General features: G+C 49.1%; 1 protein-coding gene across 2 annotated transcripts; it reads left to right on the top strand.

Moving 5' to 3' along the window:
* The first annotated feature begins 1980 nt into the window (after positions 1-1980).
* On the top strand, positions 1981-18208 carry CCDC77 (coiled-coil domain containing 77). 2 transcript variants are annotated; one of them, XM_088454823.1, is made up of 12 exons: positions 1981-2457; positions 9816-9885; positions 10219-10438; positions 11140-11282; positions 12065-12161; positions 13060-13129; positions 13519-13601; positions 14178-14326; positions 14503-14749; positions 15326-15451; positions 17439-17591; positions 17746-18208. In XM_088454823.1, the coding sequence occupies exons 2-12, from the start codon at positions 9848-9850 to the stop codon at positions 17890-17892; spliced, it is 1473 nt and encodes a 490-aa protein (XP_088310949.1). In that variant the 5' UTR covers positions 1981-2457; positions 9816-9847; the 3' UTR covers positions 17893-18208. The 2 variants fall into 2 exon arrangements, with proteins under 2 accessions (XP_088310949.1, XP_088310950.1); XM_088454824.1 differs by lacking the exon at positions 1981-2457 and adding an exon at positions 2546-2616.
* Positions 18209-18818: the final 610 nt, after the last annotated feature.

Here is an 18818-nt window from a genome sequence, read left to right as displayed (position 1 = left end):
AAATTTGGGGTACATGAAAATGGGTACTAGCATGTTTTAAAGTCTGTAAAGTGAAGTTTAAAAAAACTTGAAAAACGCACCTGTTACATGCACCTGCAATCCCAAAAACCTGACCCCTCCTTGCAGCCCCCTAAGAAGGCTATTTCGCTAGTTTTTAGGCTTGTCCCCCCACTTTGTACTTTTTCACTCCCTCAAAAAGGAAGTACTTTTTTGGAGTGTTCATATGTTTTTTTTTCCTGTGGATTCTTTTACGCAGTTGTCCTTTGGGGGGCTGTCCCCAGGGTTCTGAGTGGTTTCCCCACGTTTTCACCCCAAAATAAAACTGTTGTACTTCTTTTCTCCTGCTATTCTTAGGCGAATCTTTTTCGCTATTACAGTGTATTGACTTTCCGCGTAGGCGAAAACCAGCTGGAATTGAATTTGGGATAAGTTCCGACCACGTGAAAAGCCCCGATCGGCGATACTTTTCCGCGGATAACGGCTTTCCTCTTCTAATTGAATACAACCCTATATTTGAAAAGGGCATGTTGGGACGCTTTGGGAGAGGTACACTGAACATGCAGATTCTTATTTTTATTTATATGTTGGCAGGCGCAGCCAGAACTTGCGCCGTGTGACCTCTTACTGGCGCCTTCTCTCCCCCACTTCCGATGGGTACCATTGGCAGGCGCGCGGCTCTGACAGGAATATAAAGGGACAGTGCATAATGTCACAAAGACAGTTATTTATATAGCATCCATATTCCGCAGCGCAGAGGCATTACTAGAGAGGAGGGGGCCCGTGTGTGCAGTCTCTGTCCGGGGCCCTCTCCTCTCTCTCCGGTGGCCGGCCGCACATGTAGACTCTGGGCACTAGAGTGTGCTTGGAGTCTACAGCGCATGCACAGGTCCCTGGGAAAATGCCGCCGCAGCCATTTTCCCTGTGTTTTCCCTAATGCGCATGCACAAAACACCGGGGGCGCCCATTTTCCAGGCGATTTTGACAGCGCTGATACCTGCATGGTGTGGGACTCCGGAGGCGTAGAGGTAAGTATTAAACATATGAGTGCAGGGTAAGTGGTCCCAGGGGCTCGTATGTCCCGCACACCTTATAGATACGCCCTTGCTGCAACGGTTTATAGAGGTTATTTGTCCATTCACATCAGTCCCTGCCCAGTGGAGCTTACAATCTATATTCCCTACCACATGTACCCACACATGCATACTAGGGATATTTTTTGTTGGGAACCAATTAAGCTACCAGTATATTTTGAATGTGCGGGAGGTTCCCTGAGTACGCGGAGGAAACCCACGCAAGCACACAGAGAATATACAAACTCCATACAGTTAGAGCCGTAGCGAGAGTCGAACTCACAACCTCAGTGCTGTGAGACAGTAATGCTAACCATTACACCGTCTGTGCTGCCCATATTTGTTTTTGGTTCTGCTCTGCCCGGTTTTGGCTCGGTTTGTTCCTGCTTTCCATCCTGTGATCTGTAATGGATCATCCGCAGTACCAGCTTTGTAGACCAACTCTTCTGTTTCCTGCCGCTGGCACGGCACACCTGGAAGCGCAGCAAACGACCAGGTCTTGTCAGCACACCAGCAACGGAGCCCAAATCTGCTTACTGGGGAGCTCTAGTGAAAATTGTGAGATATATGCTACGACCAATGTGACTTTCCCTTCATATTATTACAGTGTATCCTGCCAATCCTGGTTTTGTTTATTGCTATTATACAGTATTTTATTGTACAATTTGCTGAGCCTGAGCAGTGGGTTAAACCAGGGTGGTGGTTAACCTTCATGGTATGAAACCATCAACAGGCAGGATGGTTTTACCTACCATTGGTCATCCCTGCTCTATTGGGCAGTAAGGTAGACAGAGGTGGGCTGGGACTTCGCGGCTTACGTTGGGGGGGGGGGGGTGAAGCTAGGCTCTGTGTTACAGCACTAAGTAGAAGGGGCAAAAACCCATCAGAGGGCGCTATACCATCGTTGGTGAAGAACCATTAGATTGCTGCCATCGATGGTCATCCCTAAGTGGGAGCCATTGATCGGGGGCAGATCCCCCTGCTCGACCTTCACAGCATGTTGAATATAGAACAGACCATAGCAAATTATTTTATATATAACATTTTATATAGATGCCTCTGATGTGTAAAGTCACTTCTCTCTAAAGTCTGAGGTCACATAAATAAGTCACCCTTCCCCTCATTTACATTGCTGCCTCTATATATCTCTCCCTATGGCAACCACCAACCACTCAGCCTTCCACCACTACAGCAGTGAGCAGTCTAGAACTACAATTCCCGGCATGCAGCGGGCGCTTGTGCGCAGTGACGCCTCCTATGATTGGCTATGAAATGATGGGCCTCTGTGATTGGCTATGGCGCTCCAGGCGGCTGGTTTGGTTACAGTTGTACCCGGGGAGTGGACTCTGAGCTCTGAGGCGGCTGCAGACCCGCGGACACCGGCCAGGTACGGCTCCTGCTCCCCAGGTCTTATATCAGCGGTATACAGGCGCCCGGCACTCCCCTACAGCCCCTATATCCAGCACTAAGGCCCCATATGCATTATACTGGCTACATATCATAGCTGACAACTGTCCCAACTTTTTAGGATTGACCATAAATTAAGGCAAGCGGACGCATAACATGCACTAAGGTCCCATATGTATATTACTATGCGATATATATATATATATGCATTATACTATGTGTGTGTAAAGAATTATATATATTTATGTATCTATGTCATACACTCCTGACAACTCCTATACTCATCCTCAGGGCATTGTATGATTAGTCTCGGTGCATGCATGAGGTGCTGGGCGTTGTGGTGCATCAGTGTGCGTTGACGTCATAGGTAACGTGAGTGGGTCCGCTGGCCAGATAGCAAAGTGTCTTGTGAAAAGTGGACTTATATGTTGACCTAAGTGATTTATTTGCTCTGTGCAGCAGACTACAGGTTTATAAATAATTGCGTTTGCGCAATGTTTTATGTGGTTGTCAGATCAGTTGCTGAGCATGCAGAATATACGCATCTATTGGGGTTCTGGTGAATGCATTACAATAGCATTCGGTATTTAATGTCGCTGTGTTGGGGACGGCAGATGCTCTGCAACTGCTTACACGTTGTTTGCATTACATTTTAGATATATATAGGGGTCGATTCAATTGTGGGCGATGCCCCCGGTATGCCATTACAACGGTGGGGAAATGCCAGTAACGGCACACTAAATTGCCCCAATTTCACCATGAGAGAGCTGCGTACAAAACCCCACAATCTCAGGGATACCGTAAGTGAGCATGTGTAAACCCCACAATCTCAGGGATACCGTAAGTGAGCATGTGTAAACCCCACAATCTCAGGGATACCGTAAGTGAGCATGTGTGCACACTTACTTGCGGGCATATGCGGCATTGCCCACATTTGAATTGACCCCGTAGTGTTCTGTGGCAAATACCAGAGGCTAAAAGTGAATGTTGTTCCAATGAATTCTTCTACTTCAGGGTCCATAGGGGGTCCACAGGGTTGACCTTGGGGTATAGGTTGGGAACCAAATCCGGGCACCATGCAGTTAAAGCTTTTAGCTCCCAGGATGCACTTGGGTCCACTCTCCCTATAACCCCACCCCCAAGCCAGAGGCACCTCAGTTTAAGTTGGTGCCCGGCCGGAGTCGGGTCACCGTTAGCGCAGGGGGAGCTGATTAGCAGCCCCTAAGCTTATTTTTTTTTTTTTTTTTTAGGGACAAAGTTTTTTCCAAATTTGGAATCTTCAGAGCGGCAGCGTCGGACTGTCCATAGGACGTCTAAGCTGCCGCTCCGTCACCCCGCTGGCGCTGAGACACCAGTACAGATCTGGGGATCTCAGCGGGACCCAAGAGTCTGTACTGGCTAGCTAGCCGGACTCTGTGGGCGCCCAGGACTGCTGCCGGATTCACGGGGAGTAGGTAAGGTCGCGGATCAAATGCAGTCCTGTGCCTCCGGTCTCTGGGGACAGGCCGGCAGTGGCGGCGGGCCCCCCATACCCCGTGTGTCCACTAGACCACCAGGGATTTAAGGATCGGCGCAGGGAGCCGGCGTCCCGGGGGTTAATAGCCGGCCATGGGAGCAAGCCTTCCCTGTTACAGCGGCTCCTCCCCTCAGCTCAGCGCACCTTTCAGTATTATAGTCTGGCATCGCTGAGCTGCTTCTTCTGAGGTCTCCAGGCGGCCATTTTCTATGTGCAGCAGCAGAGCTTCGGAGATGGCAGTGAGTCCAGTCCCCCTGCGTACCTTACCATCAGGTCAGTGTACACAGCGCTGTAGCCTTCCCAGACACTGAATCTGGGTAAGTTGAATGCAGTGTAATAGTGCAGTATATTATATGACATGTTTATGTATATATGTATATATCTGCATGGTATGTGACTTATGCTAGTGCTGACTGTCTGTACTTTATTCTCTCACCTGTCAGTGTATATCTATCCCTTTTCTTTATCTGCCCTAATACAGCAGTACTTAGGGTGGTTCTGAGACCTCACATTTATATACTTGTTAATATTTGTGAGGTTTGTCACATACTGTTGCGTGCTGCACGTTGCCATATTTTAGATGGAACTGTGTGTTGCATACGCTGATAATGGGTCCCTGCAGCCAATTTTGGCATCAGTCAGGACCAGTATAGCGCTGCTTGATATTTCCGCCAAGATTGGTCAGATATGTCTGACCAGGAGATGGAGCGTTATACTGCACCCATTTTTACTATCCTGCAAGTCATGTGCTGCAGGTGTTAGTGCGGAGGATTTGACTCATAAAGGGTTCTGTATGTGGCGTCATCTGGTGCCGGCCCCTTTCACGACCCCCTTGGGCGGTTTGTTTTATCGGGATCCTCTCAATTGCGGATCGCCGGGCAGGCCCCATTCTTGTACCTCACTTGGGGTTACTTCACCATACTGCCCTTTTCATCTCAGGGTATCTCGCAGTTTCTTGCACTCTTCCCCTGTGACACAGGCTACCGCTCCCTGCAGTGGTTTTTCGCAGTATATAAATTCCTCCTGGTGCCACAATAGTCTGTCATTCCCCTGGCAGGGATTACCACAACAGCCACCCTGGGTGGATGTCGTTTTCTACGAAACGCAAATTGGCGTGGTTGACGCCCTGTGGTTACTTCCCAGTTGGCTCTGCCGTGAACTGGATACTGTTTTGGGCTTTTTCCCTCTTACACGGGGGGAAGCCTATTTCAGGTATTATTATCCCTGCTTTAGGGCTGGTAGCAGGTCCATTCTGGTTAGAGTGAATGTTGACCTGCACCTGTATCATACACCCTCAGTCTTACATGCCTTCGGGTTCCCTGTAGCTGACTAGCAGGTGGATCGCATGGCGGGACTCTGGGCCTGATTCAGAGCCGCTCGTAAGCGGCCGCTCGTTCGTTCCGAGCGATGTTAGCCCAACTGCGCATGCGTACGGATCGTTATACGCATGCGCTAACCAGTCAGTGCGGCCGAAATTCATGTGCTCGCAAAATAGCGAATGCCTGCTATTTTGAGTGACAGAAAGAGGCGTATGTGGGTGGTAACAGGGGAAGGTGCTTGAAAATGAGGAGTGGAAATCAGAACGCAGGCGTGCTTAAAGGTCAAAACGGGCGTTTTATGGGTGTGCATATTTAAAACAGCAGCGTCATTGACCACGTCACTGGGTTATTTTATAGTCAGAACTGCTCGCAAAATTGTGGTAGCAAACACCAACCCCAAGAATAGCGAGCAGTTCATACCCTTGTCGATGTTCTCGATTAATCTAATAAATAGCGGACATGACGTAGGATGCGAGCGGCCAGGGGGCGTATTTTTCCAAAAAACGAACGCAAGTTTTGTTCGCTCGTTCAGACATAGAGGCGTGAACAGACCACAAAGAGCGAACGGTTCATTTGAATAGCCACCCCTTGTTTTAGAACGAGCCCCTCCTGGGGTGGATGGGCGTGCTACTCGTCTGATTACAGACGTTACTACGCCTCCCATTCCTGCGTGGTCGGATTCTTCGGATCCGTAGGTGGTAACTCTGCCTGAAATCCGTATACTCGCTTTCAGGGGTTGTTACCCATCCTACCATGGCTATAGCATGGTTGGTTAATACTATTGCATACTGAGCTGATGCATTTGTAATGTTTTTTCCCCTCCAACACGTCCGGGGTTCAAATGTATTTGGTCACTCACATAATATATGCAGTTGTCATAGGTGGAAATGCCTATATTGGATACCAGTCCCCTAACTTTCAGAGTTCCGGCTGCGACTGTATCCTCCGTAATACCCTATGGCTGCGCTCTGGGAATGCAGAGGTGCAGATACCATCTATAGGGTAGATCTTGTTTGGTCCTGACCTTGACAAGATTGTAGTAACATTGGCAGTATTACTAACGACAAGTTTACCGCCTTCAGCTATGCCCACTACAAGGCCTCTGACTGAGTCTATTAAGTCTTTTTGTCCTCTGGGTCAGCCTAAAGGTCTGTTTCTTCATAGACTGTCGGCCTCTACAAGGGCCGACATATCCAGTACCGAGCAGGCCTGGACTGCCAGCCGATCCTGCTTCTGAACCTATGAATATATCTTCAGCCTGACGAGACAGGCCTACCACTGGGAGATAGCGATTTTCTCAGTTCGCCCGGTACTAGTGTCAAGTTGCCGCGGCTACGTGGGTAGGAGGGTACGCCCTCTCTTTGCTCAGGCGGCCTCTTTACATGTGATGGTACGCGCGCCCTTATTCGGACCCGAACAGGGCCATACAAATCCACAAAGCTATACAGTTGTTGCGGTAAGCGGAGCTAATTAGGCCATCCCCACTTTCTCAGCGAGGGGCTGGTTGTTCTGCTTTCTTTCTGGTGCGGTGGCTGAATGGTCCTCTTTGGCCTATTCTCTGTCTCAATTCCCTGAACCAGTTCCTAAAGCTACCTGGGCTCAGGAGGCAATCCTTATGCTCCATCATACTATGTTTGGAACCTGGGGACTTTATGGTATCACTGGATATACAGGACGCGTGCCTACGGGTACTTACAGAGACCTTTCCTCAGCATGGACTGAGGTTTGCTGTATCACAGCAACACTTACAATTTTTCGGGCTCTGTCTGTTGGGACTGTCCACAGGGGTTTACCAGCGTTTTGGATTTTCTGACAGTTCTCCTGTTCAGTATATCCCAATGCTCCTGTACCTGGACGGCCTCCTGCTCTTAGCAGGATCACCGGGGTACTTTACAGCCAGGTCAGGATGACCGTGGCTTCTTCAGGGTGCAGACGTTTAATCAACGGGGAAAAAGTCCTCCCTGCATCCCTCTCTGGGTATTGTTCATCTAGGAGCCCTGCTGGATTCTCAGAATCTGAGAATTCTTCTTACGTAAGACGGAATCTCCACTCTTCAATTTTGAGTACATGGATGTCTACGCAGCCGACATATGTCTTTACACTCTGGGATGCACGGTCCACTATTCAGTGTCTGCCTTTGGAAGGGTGGAATGGGCTCAGTTCCGTTCCAGGCCTTTCCATAATTGGCTTATCTCCAGATGGAACGAGTTTTTTCTGTCGGATCACTGTTCAAACGATGATGCTCTCTCCGGAGGCAAGTCTGTCCCTTTCCGGGTTGCTATGGCCATCTCGTCCAGGGTATTCTTTGCTATGGAAAGTGTCTGGTTCACATCCATTTCAGTGCAGTTGGACGTCTGTCGATTCCACCCTGTCAATTAACTTGTTGGAACTTTAGCCTGTCTTGGGCCTTCACTCTGGCATAACTCTTGTTTCCCGGTGAACCTGAAAAGGTTCAGTCCGACAGGGTCAGGACAGTGGCTTCCTTTTTAGCAACACTGTTCGTTGGGTGGCAATGACAGGTATGTCACACATTCGGACATAGTCCGAGGGTCTCCTCCCGACCATCTCTGCAGCGTTCATTTCAGGAGCTCTCCATTGGGAAGCGGGAGTCCTCAGCCGTCACGACGTGCATCCCGGGGACTAGTCTCTTCCCCAAGAGAGGTTTCATCTCCTGGTGAGCAGGGGGGGCCCCCCTGAGGTGACCCTCATGGCCTTCTGACTTTATCACACTATGGTGTTACAGTCCAGCTCTGGGGATTCTGAAGCAACCTTCAGTGACTCTTTGTCGGTGAAGTGGTCCTTCCACTTTGCGTACCTGTGTTCTCCGGTCTCCCTTCTTCCTCGAGGGAAGTGTTTCAATAGAGACGGAGATGCTTTCCTGCTGGTGGCTCCTGATTGCCCCAGATGTCAGGGGTACTTGGATTTTCGGAGTCTCTCCATCGATACTCCATTCCTGATGCTTCACTGCCCAGACCTGTTGTCTCAGGGTCCTTGGTTTTGCCTTGGACCTGGGTCGTTTGTCTTTGACTGCGTCCCAACAGTGGTCTTACGGCTTCCCTGGGTTTGTCATCGTTGGAATGATTAGAGCACATAGATCTGTGGCAGCCATAATTCTTATGGTATTGTACCTGTCGTTACGATCCTCCGGTGTCCAGGATTTCCAGATATTCTGGCATTCCTTCCGGCTGGCTTGGGTTTCACCCTCGGCCTGGCCTTCCTGACAGTGCGGATCTCTACACTGTCAGTATGGTTAAGATATGGAATTGCTCCACTCTGGTATCCAGTTCATCCTTTGGAGTGTTTTCTGGATTATGCCTCCATTTGTCCTCCCTAGGGACTCCTTGGGAGTTAGTAGTGGTTCTTCGTTCCCTCCGGGGACAGTCAATGGAACCGCTGGTTGTGATAGCCATTACATGGTCTATTGTTTAGGCTCTCTCTTTCTCTCAGGGTGTTTATATCAACCAGGAGAGGGTCTGAATTGGGAGCGTTCTCAGGTGGCTCCCTCTTCTGGAGGGCATCATGTCGGGGTGTGAGTTGCTCTCGCCCTGTGTTTCTTCTTAAAGTGGTTTTTAGGTTCCATATTATTCTGGAACTTATGGTACGGCCATTCAGTCCCCAGTCCTCTCGGCTGGTGTGGCCTCATTGACTGTGGTCCGGCCTCTTTGGATTTATGTGATCCGTTCAAGTTCCTTACGGAAATCGGACTCCTTATTGGTGGTCTGCGATTCCTGGTTTTCACAGGAAAGGATGGCCGGCCTATAATCAAATGTTGGCTGGATGGCCTCGTATGTCTTCCTCAGGGGCCTACCCATGGGTAGGCCTTTCTGTCGTTGAGGCTTGTTTTTTCTCGGGCCATGTAACCCTCGTGGGCGGCTCGCTGTGGCGCCTCGGCTGTTTTGCCTTACTAGGTGACCACGTGGTCTTCTGTCCACACCTTTTTAAGGTTCTAGGCATTGGTTTCCTTTGCCTCTCAGGATGCTTCCTTTTTGGCGGCGGATTCTCCTCTCGGCACAGGAGCGTCCCTTGGTTGAACTGCTTTGGGACATCCCCAAGGTCAACCCTGTGGACCCCCTATGGACCCTGAAGTAGAAAACAAGAGATATGGTAAGAACTTACCTTTGTTATCTGTTTCTACGAAGTCCATAGGGTCCGCAGGGCGCCCGCCCTGACGCACCTGGCTTCATATGGGTTGTGTGGCTGGTCACCGGTTTTCAGTCTCCCATTTCTGTGAGTATGGTTATTGAGTGCTACAGTTTTCTCCTCTCTTTTTCTCTCCTCCTCCGGCCTTTGGCTACTTACAAACTGAGGTGCCTCTGGCTTGGGGGTGGGGTTATAGGGAGAGTGGACCCAAGTGCATCCTGGGAGCTAAAAGCTTTAACTGCATGGTGCCCGGATTTGGTTCCCAACCTATACCCCAAGGTCAACCCTGTGGACCCTATGGACTTCGTAGAAACAGAGATAACAAAGGTAAGTTCTTACCAGATCTCTTGTTTTTTCTTGCAGACGTGCTTGGTGCATTTTGCAAACTGTAAGTTATGGATCTGTCGCCTCGCCGAGACACCAGAGGAAGGAGGTGAGCCCTTACGTAATAAGCCCTTTCACTTCTGTTGTTACGGCTTGTCCAGCCAATCGCCCTCTAAAGCTGGCCCACCCGGCCGTTCGGCTTGACCTTGGGGTGGCTGGATTTCTGCCATAATTGACTGTACAAATACACACGCTTTATTTGAGTCCACTATTTTTATTGTGCACCAAGTGCATGATGTATGCCTATACAATATACGTGAGTTTGAGTAATACTACATGTTGGTTAATTTTTTCAGCCAAAGCTCGAATTTTTGCTGGTCTTTCCCTCCCATTGCGGAGCCCTCAGTGTCTGTTGCTTTATGCTCTCTGTCCTCGCTCTCAGGTACCAAGCTCCCCACACCCCGGAGTCCTCCGTGTCCTCCAGCTATGTCCCCCAGCATGTGGACACCACCCCGCTGCCCCCCATTAATGAGCGGCTGGCATACCTCCGTCCATCCCGGGAACTGCTGGAGTATTACCGCAGGAAGATTGCAGAGTTCGACGAGGAGCATGAAGATCTAGTGAAGAGATTAGAGCAATATAAGGCCACGTACGAGGAGCAGGTGAGGGCATATTCTTGGTCCTGTAAGGCCTGGCGTTAGGATGCCATTGGGTGGCTCTGGTTAGGACGGTCAGCCAAGCCTGATAATCCTTTATGAAATTTGATGAAGGCTACACCTACCGTTAGGAACTATTTTATGTTTAAATGTGAAAGACACAAGGTTCTGTTTTCCAAGCAATATATCCTAGGTATCGGCGTTTCTTCTTCAGATGATGGCTGTTGGATACATCTGCTGTGGAGCATATGTAACCAATAGTGGTACATATCCCCTTCTCTGTGCACAGCAGACAACATGGATCTTTTACTTTGAAAAATGTTGTTTCCTTTAAAAGAGCTTAAATGTCGACCTAAGCGATGTACATCTCCAAAATGTCAGCACCTTCATTTAAATAAGTCTAATATCTCCGCGCACTTCAGCTTTGCTTTTCCTTCCATGTATAAGACTGAGGGGTCTAGTTACTAAGCAGTGTTAGGAGACAGAGTGAAAAGTGATAAGGTACCAGCCAATCAGCTCCTAACTGTCATTTTTTCAAACACAGCCTGTGACATGGCAGTTGGGAGCTGATTGGCTGGTACCTTATCACTTTTCACTCTGTCTCCTAACACTGCTTAGTAAATAGACCCCTGTATTTGCTGAGCCCCAGCCTTGCAGCTGGTATATGAGCCCCTCACGGTGTGATGTGTTGTTTGTCTCTCTCCCAGCACAAGCTGCAGTGGGAGATGCGTCAGCGAGAGGAGGAGATCGCGGAGCTGCAGAAGGCGCTGAGCGATATGCAAGTCTACCTGTTCCAGGAGCGGGAGCACGTTCTGCGGCTCTACTCGGAAAACGACAGGCTGAAGATCAGGTGAGGGCGCGATGAAGACGAGACGTTAACCTATAGCTTCTATCCTTTCTCAGCCGTTTGCTAGATATACTCTATTACAGTGTATCTAGCACCTGCCTGCAGTTCACTGACTATCATCTTCAGAGGGTCCTCTGTCTATGGCCGGCCCCACTGCGGTGCCGCCAGCCCAACCTCCATGTTTATATGGTGTATCATGTTTGGTTACAGATTTGAATAAAAAAAAAAAAAAAAATTGCACTTTTATAGCAGAGTTCGTCTAAGGGGCATATCCAATTACCCGGGGGACTTCACCCGCGAGTAATTGTGGCTCGAAAGTCCCGTGGCGCGGGGTTAAGCTATTCAATAAAATAGCTTATTCCCCGCGACGATAAATCGGCTCTCACGCGCAGGAACACTGTTTCCGCGAGAAATGCGGAAACAGTGTGTTATAGCCTCTCGCGTGAGGCGGGATAAGGCATATTGACGCGGATTTTACCTCGCACCAACACGAGGTGCGAGGTACTGTCTGACAGCGGGGATTCGCGTGGGGTTTCGGGAGGACACCCGCGCCTGGAATCCCTGCTAAATTAAATCCTGACCAACGCGAGAATTAGCCATGGGGTAAACCCCGCGGCTAATTGGATATGCCCCTAAGTTGACTATATCCCATACATTTAGCACTATACGGCATACCAATTTTTCCCTCTCGGTGTAGCTAATATACAAAGTACAGGTGTTTCTGTTGCTATAGGAAACCTCACTGTGTGTTATCAGCATATTGTGTGTATTTTGTTGCAATGTAGAGAACTGGAGGACAGGAAGAAGATCCAGCAGCTTCTTGCATTGGTTGGAACCAGCAGTGGAGAAATTACTTATTTCCATAAGGAACCACCGAACAAGGTGATAAATCGGCAGCTTCTATACTCTCTCCAGCCGCGGCTTAGCCTATAAGAGCTTGAAATACAAGGAATGGATTCTGGGCCTGATTCAGAGCCGGACGCTATTTGCGGTCGCTCGTCCAGAAAATAGGGGTGGCTATTCAAATGAACTGTTCGCTGTTTGCGGTCTGTTCACGCCTCTAGGTCTGAACGAGCGAACAAAACTTGCGGTCGTTTTTTGGGAAACTACGCCCCCTGGCCGCTCGCATCATACGTCATGTCCGCTATTAGATTAATCGAGTACATCGACCAGCGTATGAACTGCTCGCTATTCTTGTGGTTGGTGTTTCCTACCACAATTTTGCGAGCAGTTCTGACTATAAAATAACCCAGTGACGTGGTCAATGGCGCTGCTGTTTTAATTATGCACACCCATAAAACGCCCGTTTTGACCTTTAAGCACGCCTGCGTTCTGATCTCCACTCCCCGTTTTCAAGCACCTTCCCCTGTTACCACCCACATACGCCTCCTCCTGTCACTCAAATTATCAGGCATTCGCTATTTTGCGAGCACATGAATTTTGTCCGCACTGACTGGTTCGCGCATGCGTATTCTGATCCGTTCGCATGCGCAGTTGGGCAAACATCGCTCTGAGCGAACGAGCGGCCGCTTGCGAGCGGCTCTGAATCAGGCCCTCTGTCGCCAGCAGAATTTACAATCGTCTGATTAAGGGAAAAGGTCTTTATAGTGCTCTAATTATAACACTTACCCTCCAGTTAGTATCTAATCTAACAGAATGCCGTACCAAAATGTAATCGTATACATATTTCACTATCATCACTATGGAAAGTCATGGGGTATAGACCGTAATGTAAGTTACTTAAGAGTTTGAACTGTAGGTTTCTCTCTGTCTCTTGTAGGTCACTATACCCCAGCGGCCCATCCATTCTGGAGATCCACATGAAAGGAAACCGCAGCGGCCTGGAGCAGGTGAGGCGATGGCGGCATTAAAAGCTGTGTGAGAACTGCGTCTTGTAATACATTTAATACAAGATGTATTAAATGTGGCTGTTTGTCAGTACTTAGACACTGTACGTATAAGAATCGCGCATGTACTGTCTTATAGTCCCCTGTAACACCACCATGGCTATGCGTGCTTATATATAGGCAATGTATGTCCTAGATCAGGCCTGGCCAACTTGTGGCTCGCCAGCTGTTGTGAAACTACAAGTCCCAGCATGCCTTGCCACTCTTTTGCTATTAGGGAATGCTAAAACTCTGGCAAGTCATGCTGGGGCTTGTAGTTTCACAACAGCTGGAGAGCCACAGGTTGGCCAGGCCTGTACTAGATAGTCACAGAACTTCCTTCTTCCCTACAGTCGGGAAACGAGGGATAATCAAATCAACTGGGAAGAATGAACGGGCTCTGGAGAAACCTGACGACCAAACTCTTCTGCTCCAGGTGAGGCTGTTCCTAGAGTACAGTGTATGAGCTGGCCATGCGTCGCGTGTCAGCGCAATGCTCTGCAATGCCAGTCATCTCCATCTATAATATAGAATAAAACCATCGGCGCCATGTCACCCTGTAGGCTGTATTACCTGAGACAGAAGATGTTTCTCCTCATTGTCTTATTACCACTTTATCTGTTCTACCAAGAAAATGCCCATTACATTCTCCCTGCTTTGAATGTACCCACAGACTATACACAGAGGAGGCGGCCATTTTGTTTGTTCTATCAGCATTCACAAGAATGCGGCCTTACCTGTTCACATGACATCATTGATCACCAATAGGAGAAATAATAGGCTGGATTCACAAAATGGCTGCCTTGGTAGATCCTTCAACAAAATGGACACTTTTCGGTTAACCTTTTTAATTAGAAGTTTGACTGTTCTTGCACAGATTTTTATTTTTTTTACTTAATTGTGGAAACGTCGTAGTGTATGGGGTGTGTGTATGTTTATAGAGCAGTATATTACCCAATGTTTCACTAAGATGTATTTTTAGTATGTTTTTATCAGGCCCTTCTTTCGCCAGGTGGAGGCATTGCAAGCCCAGCTAGAGGAGCAGACCCGGCTCTCAAAGGAGCAGGTGGAGGCCCTCTTGGATGACAGGAGGATCCGAATGGAGGAGGCAGAGGTGCAGCACCAAAGGGACCAGGACAAAATCAAAGGGATGACCGATAAGTGAGCATACTAACGCGTTTCTCCTGCTGTGTATAAATTAGATCTGTGCCAGGACTGCGCTGTCAGCTTCCACCGATTAGACAGAAGGGGGCTAGGTTAAGATGAAATACCCCCCCCCCCCCCCCCCCATTCCTTGTTCTGTGGAGGGTAACTGCTTGTACTCTTGTTTCTCCCAGGTTGAACAAGACACAGAAACTCCTGTATGAGAGCACGAGGGACTTCTTGCAGCTGAAGTTTGAAGGCCGAGCCAATGAGAAGTCATGGATGGCAGAGAAAGACCGGCTGCTGCAGGAACTGGATCGGTGCCGGGAGCATCTGGTCGTGAGCCGTGACCCGGAGTGCGAGAGGGAGCAGGAGATGGAGATCCTTCGACTGTCACAGGCTGATAGAGTAGCTCGGGCGTCTCGCAGCGAGGAAGTGAAGGTGATTTAGGGTAGATTGGAGGACTCCTAATGCAGCTCACTCTTCCAGCCCCTGATATCTGAGGGCTCCGCCGCAAAACTGCACTCTGATTTCACTGCACAGAACATGGAAAGTGACCGGCTTTCCCTGCATTGCAGGACTCCTACTCGGCGGGACTGCTGCTGTTATTTCTGTAGCTTTCCTAAATCACCTCCCCCTCATGCCGCAAAACAGGCGGCTGCATTATTACCAGTTAGTTGATAGAGTTTATGCAGATTTGTCCTCATATAGCCCCTCTTGATACCCCAGGGCACTTGCCACTTAGCTGCGGCAAGCGTCCTTTTTTCCCCAAAAAATGTGCGTCTTATTTGCACGCTAAAACTACAAGTGATGAAACTACTTAGCTAGCATAACATAATCCCTATATAACAGCTCTCCTGTTAAACTAATTGAAGTATAATAATCCTATCGGAACAAGTGGTTTTGGGCGTGACCTTGTGTAGGATAATGGGTGACATCGTTGTGGGTGTGTCCTGTCCATCTCATGTCTTCCCCCTCACCTCTAATAATGTCCTGACTTCATCCTGTTCCCAATAGAACCTTACGGAGCAGCTCGCACAAGCTCACCGGTTGTCTGACATGTATCGGGAGCAATGTGTCGCCCTGGAGGATGAACTAGGGAAGATCCGGGAGGAGGGAGATGTCGGGCGAGAAATCTTCAAGGTGAGACCAACGCGCAGCCGTACTTTTAATCAGGGCAGGTATTCAGGGGAAAACTTGTAGAAAGCTGGAGAAGCCTCATCATTGCTGCGATATCTCCTCTCTCTGCTACATGGAGGCCACATGATCCGTTCCCCTATAGTGCTTGCTGTGGCATTGGCCGGTACATCGCACCTTGCAGACTGGTTTGAAGGTAGGTGTGAAATATCCTGGAAACGGTGTTATTCTTAGCGTCGGTGCTATTATTGTGGGCCCGATTCAGGGATGGACGCTAATGCTACCGGCACTGCGACTTTGCACGTGGCGGCTGAGCGAAAACGTGTCAGCCACTGAGACTTGTATTGAGACGCCCACTGGCAGCTTTGCAGTTCCAAGTGACTGCACTCAAAGACGCAGATTGCTCGCCGATCAGTTGATTATCGGAATAACCCTATGAACGCGCAGAACGGCTGCGGGAGCCGAGAGGCCGGAGCCATTATAACTGCGTATGGGATTGCAGCCGTAGACAGACAGGCCCCAAAAACTGTTGCGACACGCCTGCGTTTGAGTCAACGCCTCCCGTTGCCGCCCACAAGTTGTCCCTGCCTGTCAATTACTTTGTAATCGGCAACTAAAATGAAACTACGAATGCGCAGGTTACTGATAATCGCTCACACTGTGGAAACGTCATCGTTGCGGCAGAAATTATACCCTGTAGATTGCGCTCCTATAAAATCTAGATTTTAGTTACAGGTTCTCTGTTTTTGCTACATAATTATGTTGTTTGCATAAGTAAGTAAATAATACAGGCAGTAGTGTTAATTCTAGCACCTGTCACAACCTGTGCAGTACTTCTTTCCTGCCTGGGGTGGCGCTGTCTGCTCTGGTGCTAGCAGATGCAGGGTGCTAGAATGGAACAGTAGCAGTACAGTAATAGGGATAGCTGAAGCCTTGGCTGCACAGGTGATTAGCAGAAGAACAGGGATCTTATTGTCAGTGTACACATCAGCAACTCTACCTCCTTTAGCTTGTTGTGTTCAGTTTATGCACTTTGGCCCTGATTGAGAGCCGGACGCTCTGACAGAGCGCTCGCTCTGAATCAGGGCCGGGCTTTTGGCTTTTTTTAGAGCGCCCACAGCTATAGCGAGCAGCCAGGAAGATGGTCGCGATGGTCTAGACCATCGCGACCATCGGGCTTGCGACGAGAACCTTATGGTAGGGTCTCGTGGCCGCAAGCCCCAGAGAGATTTCAGCTCTAACAGAGCTGATATCTCTCCCACTGACATCACTCGTGATGTCAGTGGGGCCGCCCCCAAACGGAGGCGTTCACATGAGAACGCCTCCGTTTGGGCAGCCACTCCCACGGCCCACCCACCCATGGCCCGCCCACGGAGCGACGGTTTGCCCGTCGCTATCCGGGTTTCGCGCATGCGCTCGACGGAGCCGGCTCCGTCGTGTGCATGCGCACTGGGCCACCATCGACCCGCTTGCGAGCGGGTCTGAATCAGGCCCTTTGTGTTTGTATCCAACATAATCCAGTGATGCAGATGGAACAGCCCCACCTAGTGTTTAGAGTACTATGAAAACTGGAATATTGCTCTGCTGTAGTAAACAAATATTTTTCTATAGGGTATCCTATGTCATTACAGTACATTCTATATATATATATATATATATATATATAATATACATACACACACACACACACACACTTTGTAGTGCACCTATCGCCTGCATGCCTATTTTGAGGGCTGAGACCCCATTCACGAGACTTCGGCCTTAGTAACTGATGTGCTGGTGAATATGGACTATAAAAGGGCCTCTGTGAAGTCTCTGCTCCCAGTGATGAGAGGCTGCGTTCTCATTGATGATGAAGTGGCGCCCCCACATTATATAGGCGCAGAGTGCACATAACCCTTCTGCCTTGGATGGCAAACCTTGCCCGTTCCCACTGCTTCCCTACCAGATCAGAGATTATTCCTTCTGTATTCACCCACCTGTTCGCTTCCAGGAACGCTCTGATAAAGTGGCGAAACGCCTGCAGCTCATGACTCAGCGCTACGAGGCCCTGGAGAAACGGCGCAACATGGAGGTGGAGGGCTTCAAAACGGACATCAAGCTCCTCCGACAGCGGCTGCGGGACGTGGAGAAGCAGCTGTTCAAGGTGAGTAGTTTGCGGATTGCAGAGTGAGCGGATGAAGCGCGTTTGGCAGCTTCTCCATAAACTTCGGAGAGAAGATAAAATGAGCTGTTGGATAAACTGATTTATAATGGTATTTTTGATTCTTCCGTTCCCCGTTAAATACCCACTCTTGCAGGTGACATTGAACATCGGACCAGACCAGGATCTCGCCATCCTTAATGCTGTGCGCCAGGGGAACAAGCGAACGCACAAAGTCCAAGGAGAGTTGCGCAGTCTGAAAGCGAAGATCTATGGGCTGGAGAACGAGCTGAGGATCGGATGAGAGGCGGCGTTTCAGCGGGAAGTTGGTTACACCGGGAGTTTCGTTGGCGAAGTTTGACGTGAATGCGGCTATTCCCAGGGCACTTGTGGATGTTTTAATGAACAAATGTATCGCCGTGTTTTTATCAGAGGAAGATGGCATCACGTGTAGATAATGTGAATTACGGATGACCTGCTGTAGGAATATCTGCTACTGTCACATACCATATTTATATGTCGGATTCTTTTTCTCTTTGTGTTTTTTTTTGTTTTGTTTTAATTTAATTGTTTATCGTACAAGAAGTGATCAGTAAAACAAGAGCATAATTTATTCAGAACACGTTCTTGATTCTGTCTTTTTATGAAGGGGACTTTGATTAAACTTGCGCTTCAACAGTAGAGGGGAAAGGGTGTCGGAGGGGGGTAAGTTTTTAGCAAGAACTGACGTCTCCCTATAGCCCACCAACGCCTCCGTTCATGTTACTTTGGGTCCGAGCTCTTATCCTTTTTATTTATTTTTCATCTTTTCAGGGACAGTCTCTGCTAGTGCATGGCCGTGGGGCATGCTTCACCCCATCTGTTTGCCCCCTTTCACTTCAGGAGCTACTCGCTGGCACCTATGTCCGTGGGCCTCTAGTGTAAGGACTGTGTGTGCGCCCCGGGCAGGGGCAGCTGATTGGCACACCACAGTGTTACATACTAAGAGGTCTCGTCTGCTTTATTGTATGTTTGCAGCCGCGTAGTGCTACAGGGGGCAGCCTGTCTTTCACTGGAAGAGTTGGCCCTGCACACAACACTTGATGCTTCGACCCCTGTAGCTAGTCCTATGTGGTCAGTGTGGCTTCGGTTTAAATGATCCTGCGCAGGTGACTGCTTTTTTCCAAGTGATCTAGTTCCTCCGATTGCCTTTAGCCTGGAAGTCTGTCACTGGTCACAGTGGTACCTGGC

This window comes from Taudactylus pleione, unplaced genomic scaffold, assembly GCF_031769625.1.
Source record: "Taudactylus pleione unplaced genomic scaffold, aTauple2 ptg000634l, whole genome shotgun sequence".
Lineage (NCBI taxonomy): Eukaryota > Metazoa > Chordata > Amphibia > Anura > Myobatrachidae > Taudactylus > Taudactylus pleione.
Note: the sequence above shows the minus strand (reverse complement) of the source record. Positions and strands in the feature narration are given on the sequence as shown.

Bases quoted from the DNA above. Each gene is read 5' to 3' on its own strand.
- CCDC77 (XM_088454823.1), top strand. From the start codon at position 9,848: ATGGATCTGTCGCCTCGCCGAGACACCAGAGGAAGGAG. The intron at 10,439-11,139 runs GTGAGGGCATAT...TCTCTCTCCCAG, and splicing joins AGGCCACGTACGAGGAGCAG to CACAAGCTGCAGTGGGAGAT. The intron at 11,283-12,064 runs GTGAGGGCGCGA...GTTGCAATGTAG, and splicing joins AACGACAGGCTGAAGATCAG to AGAACTGGAGGACAGGAAGA.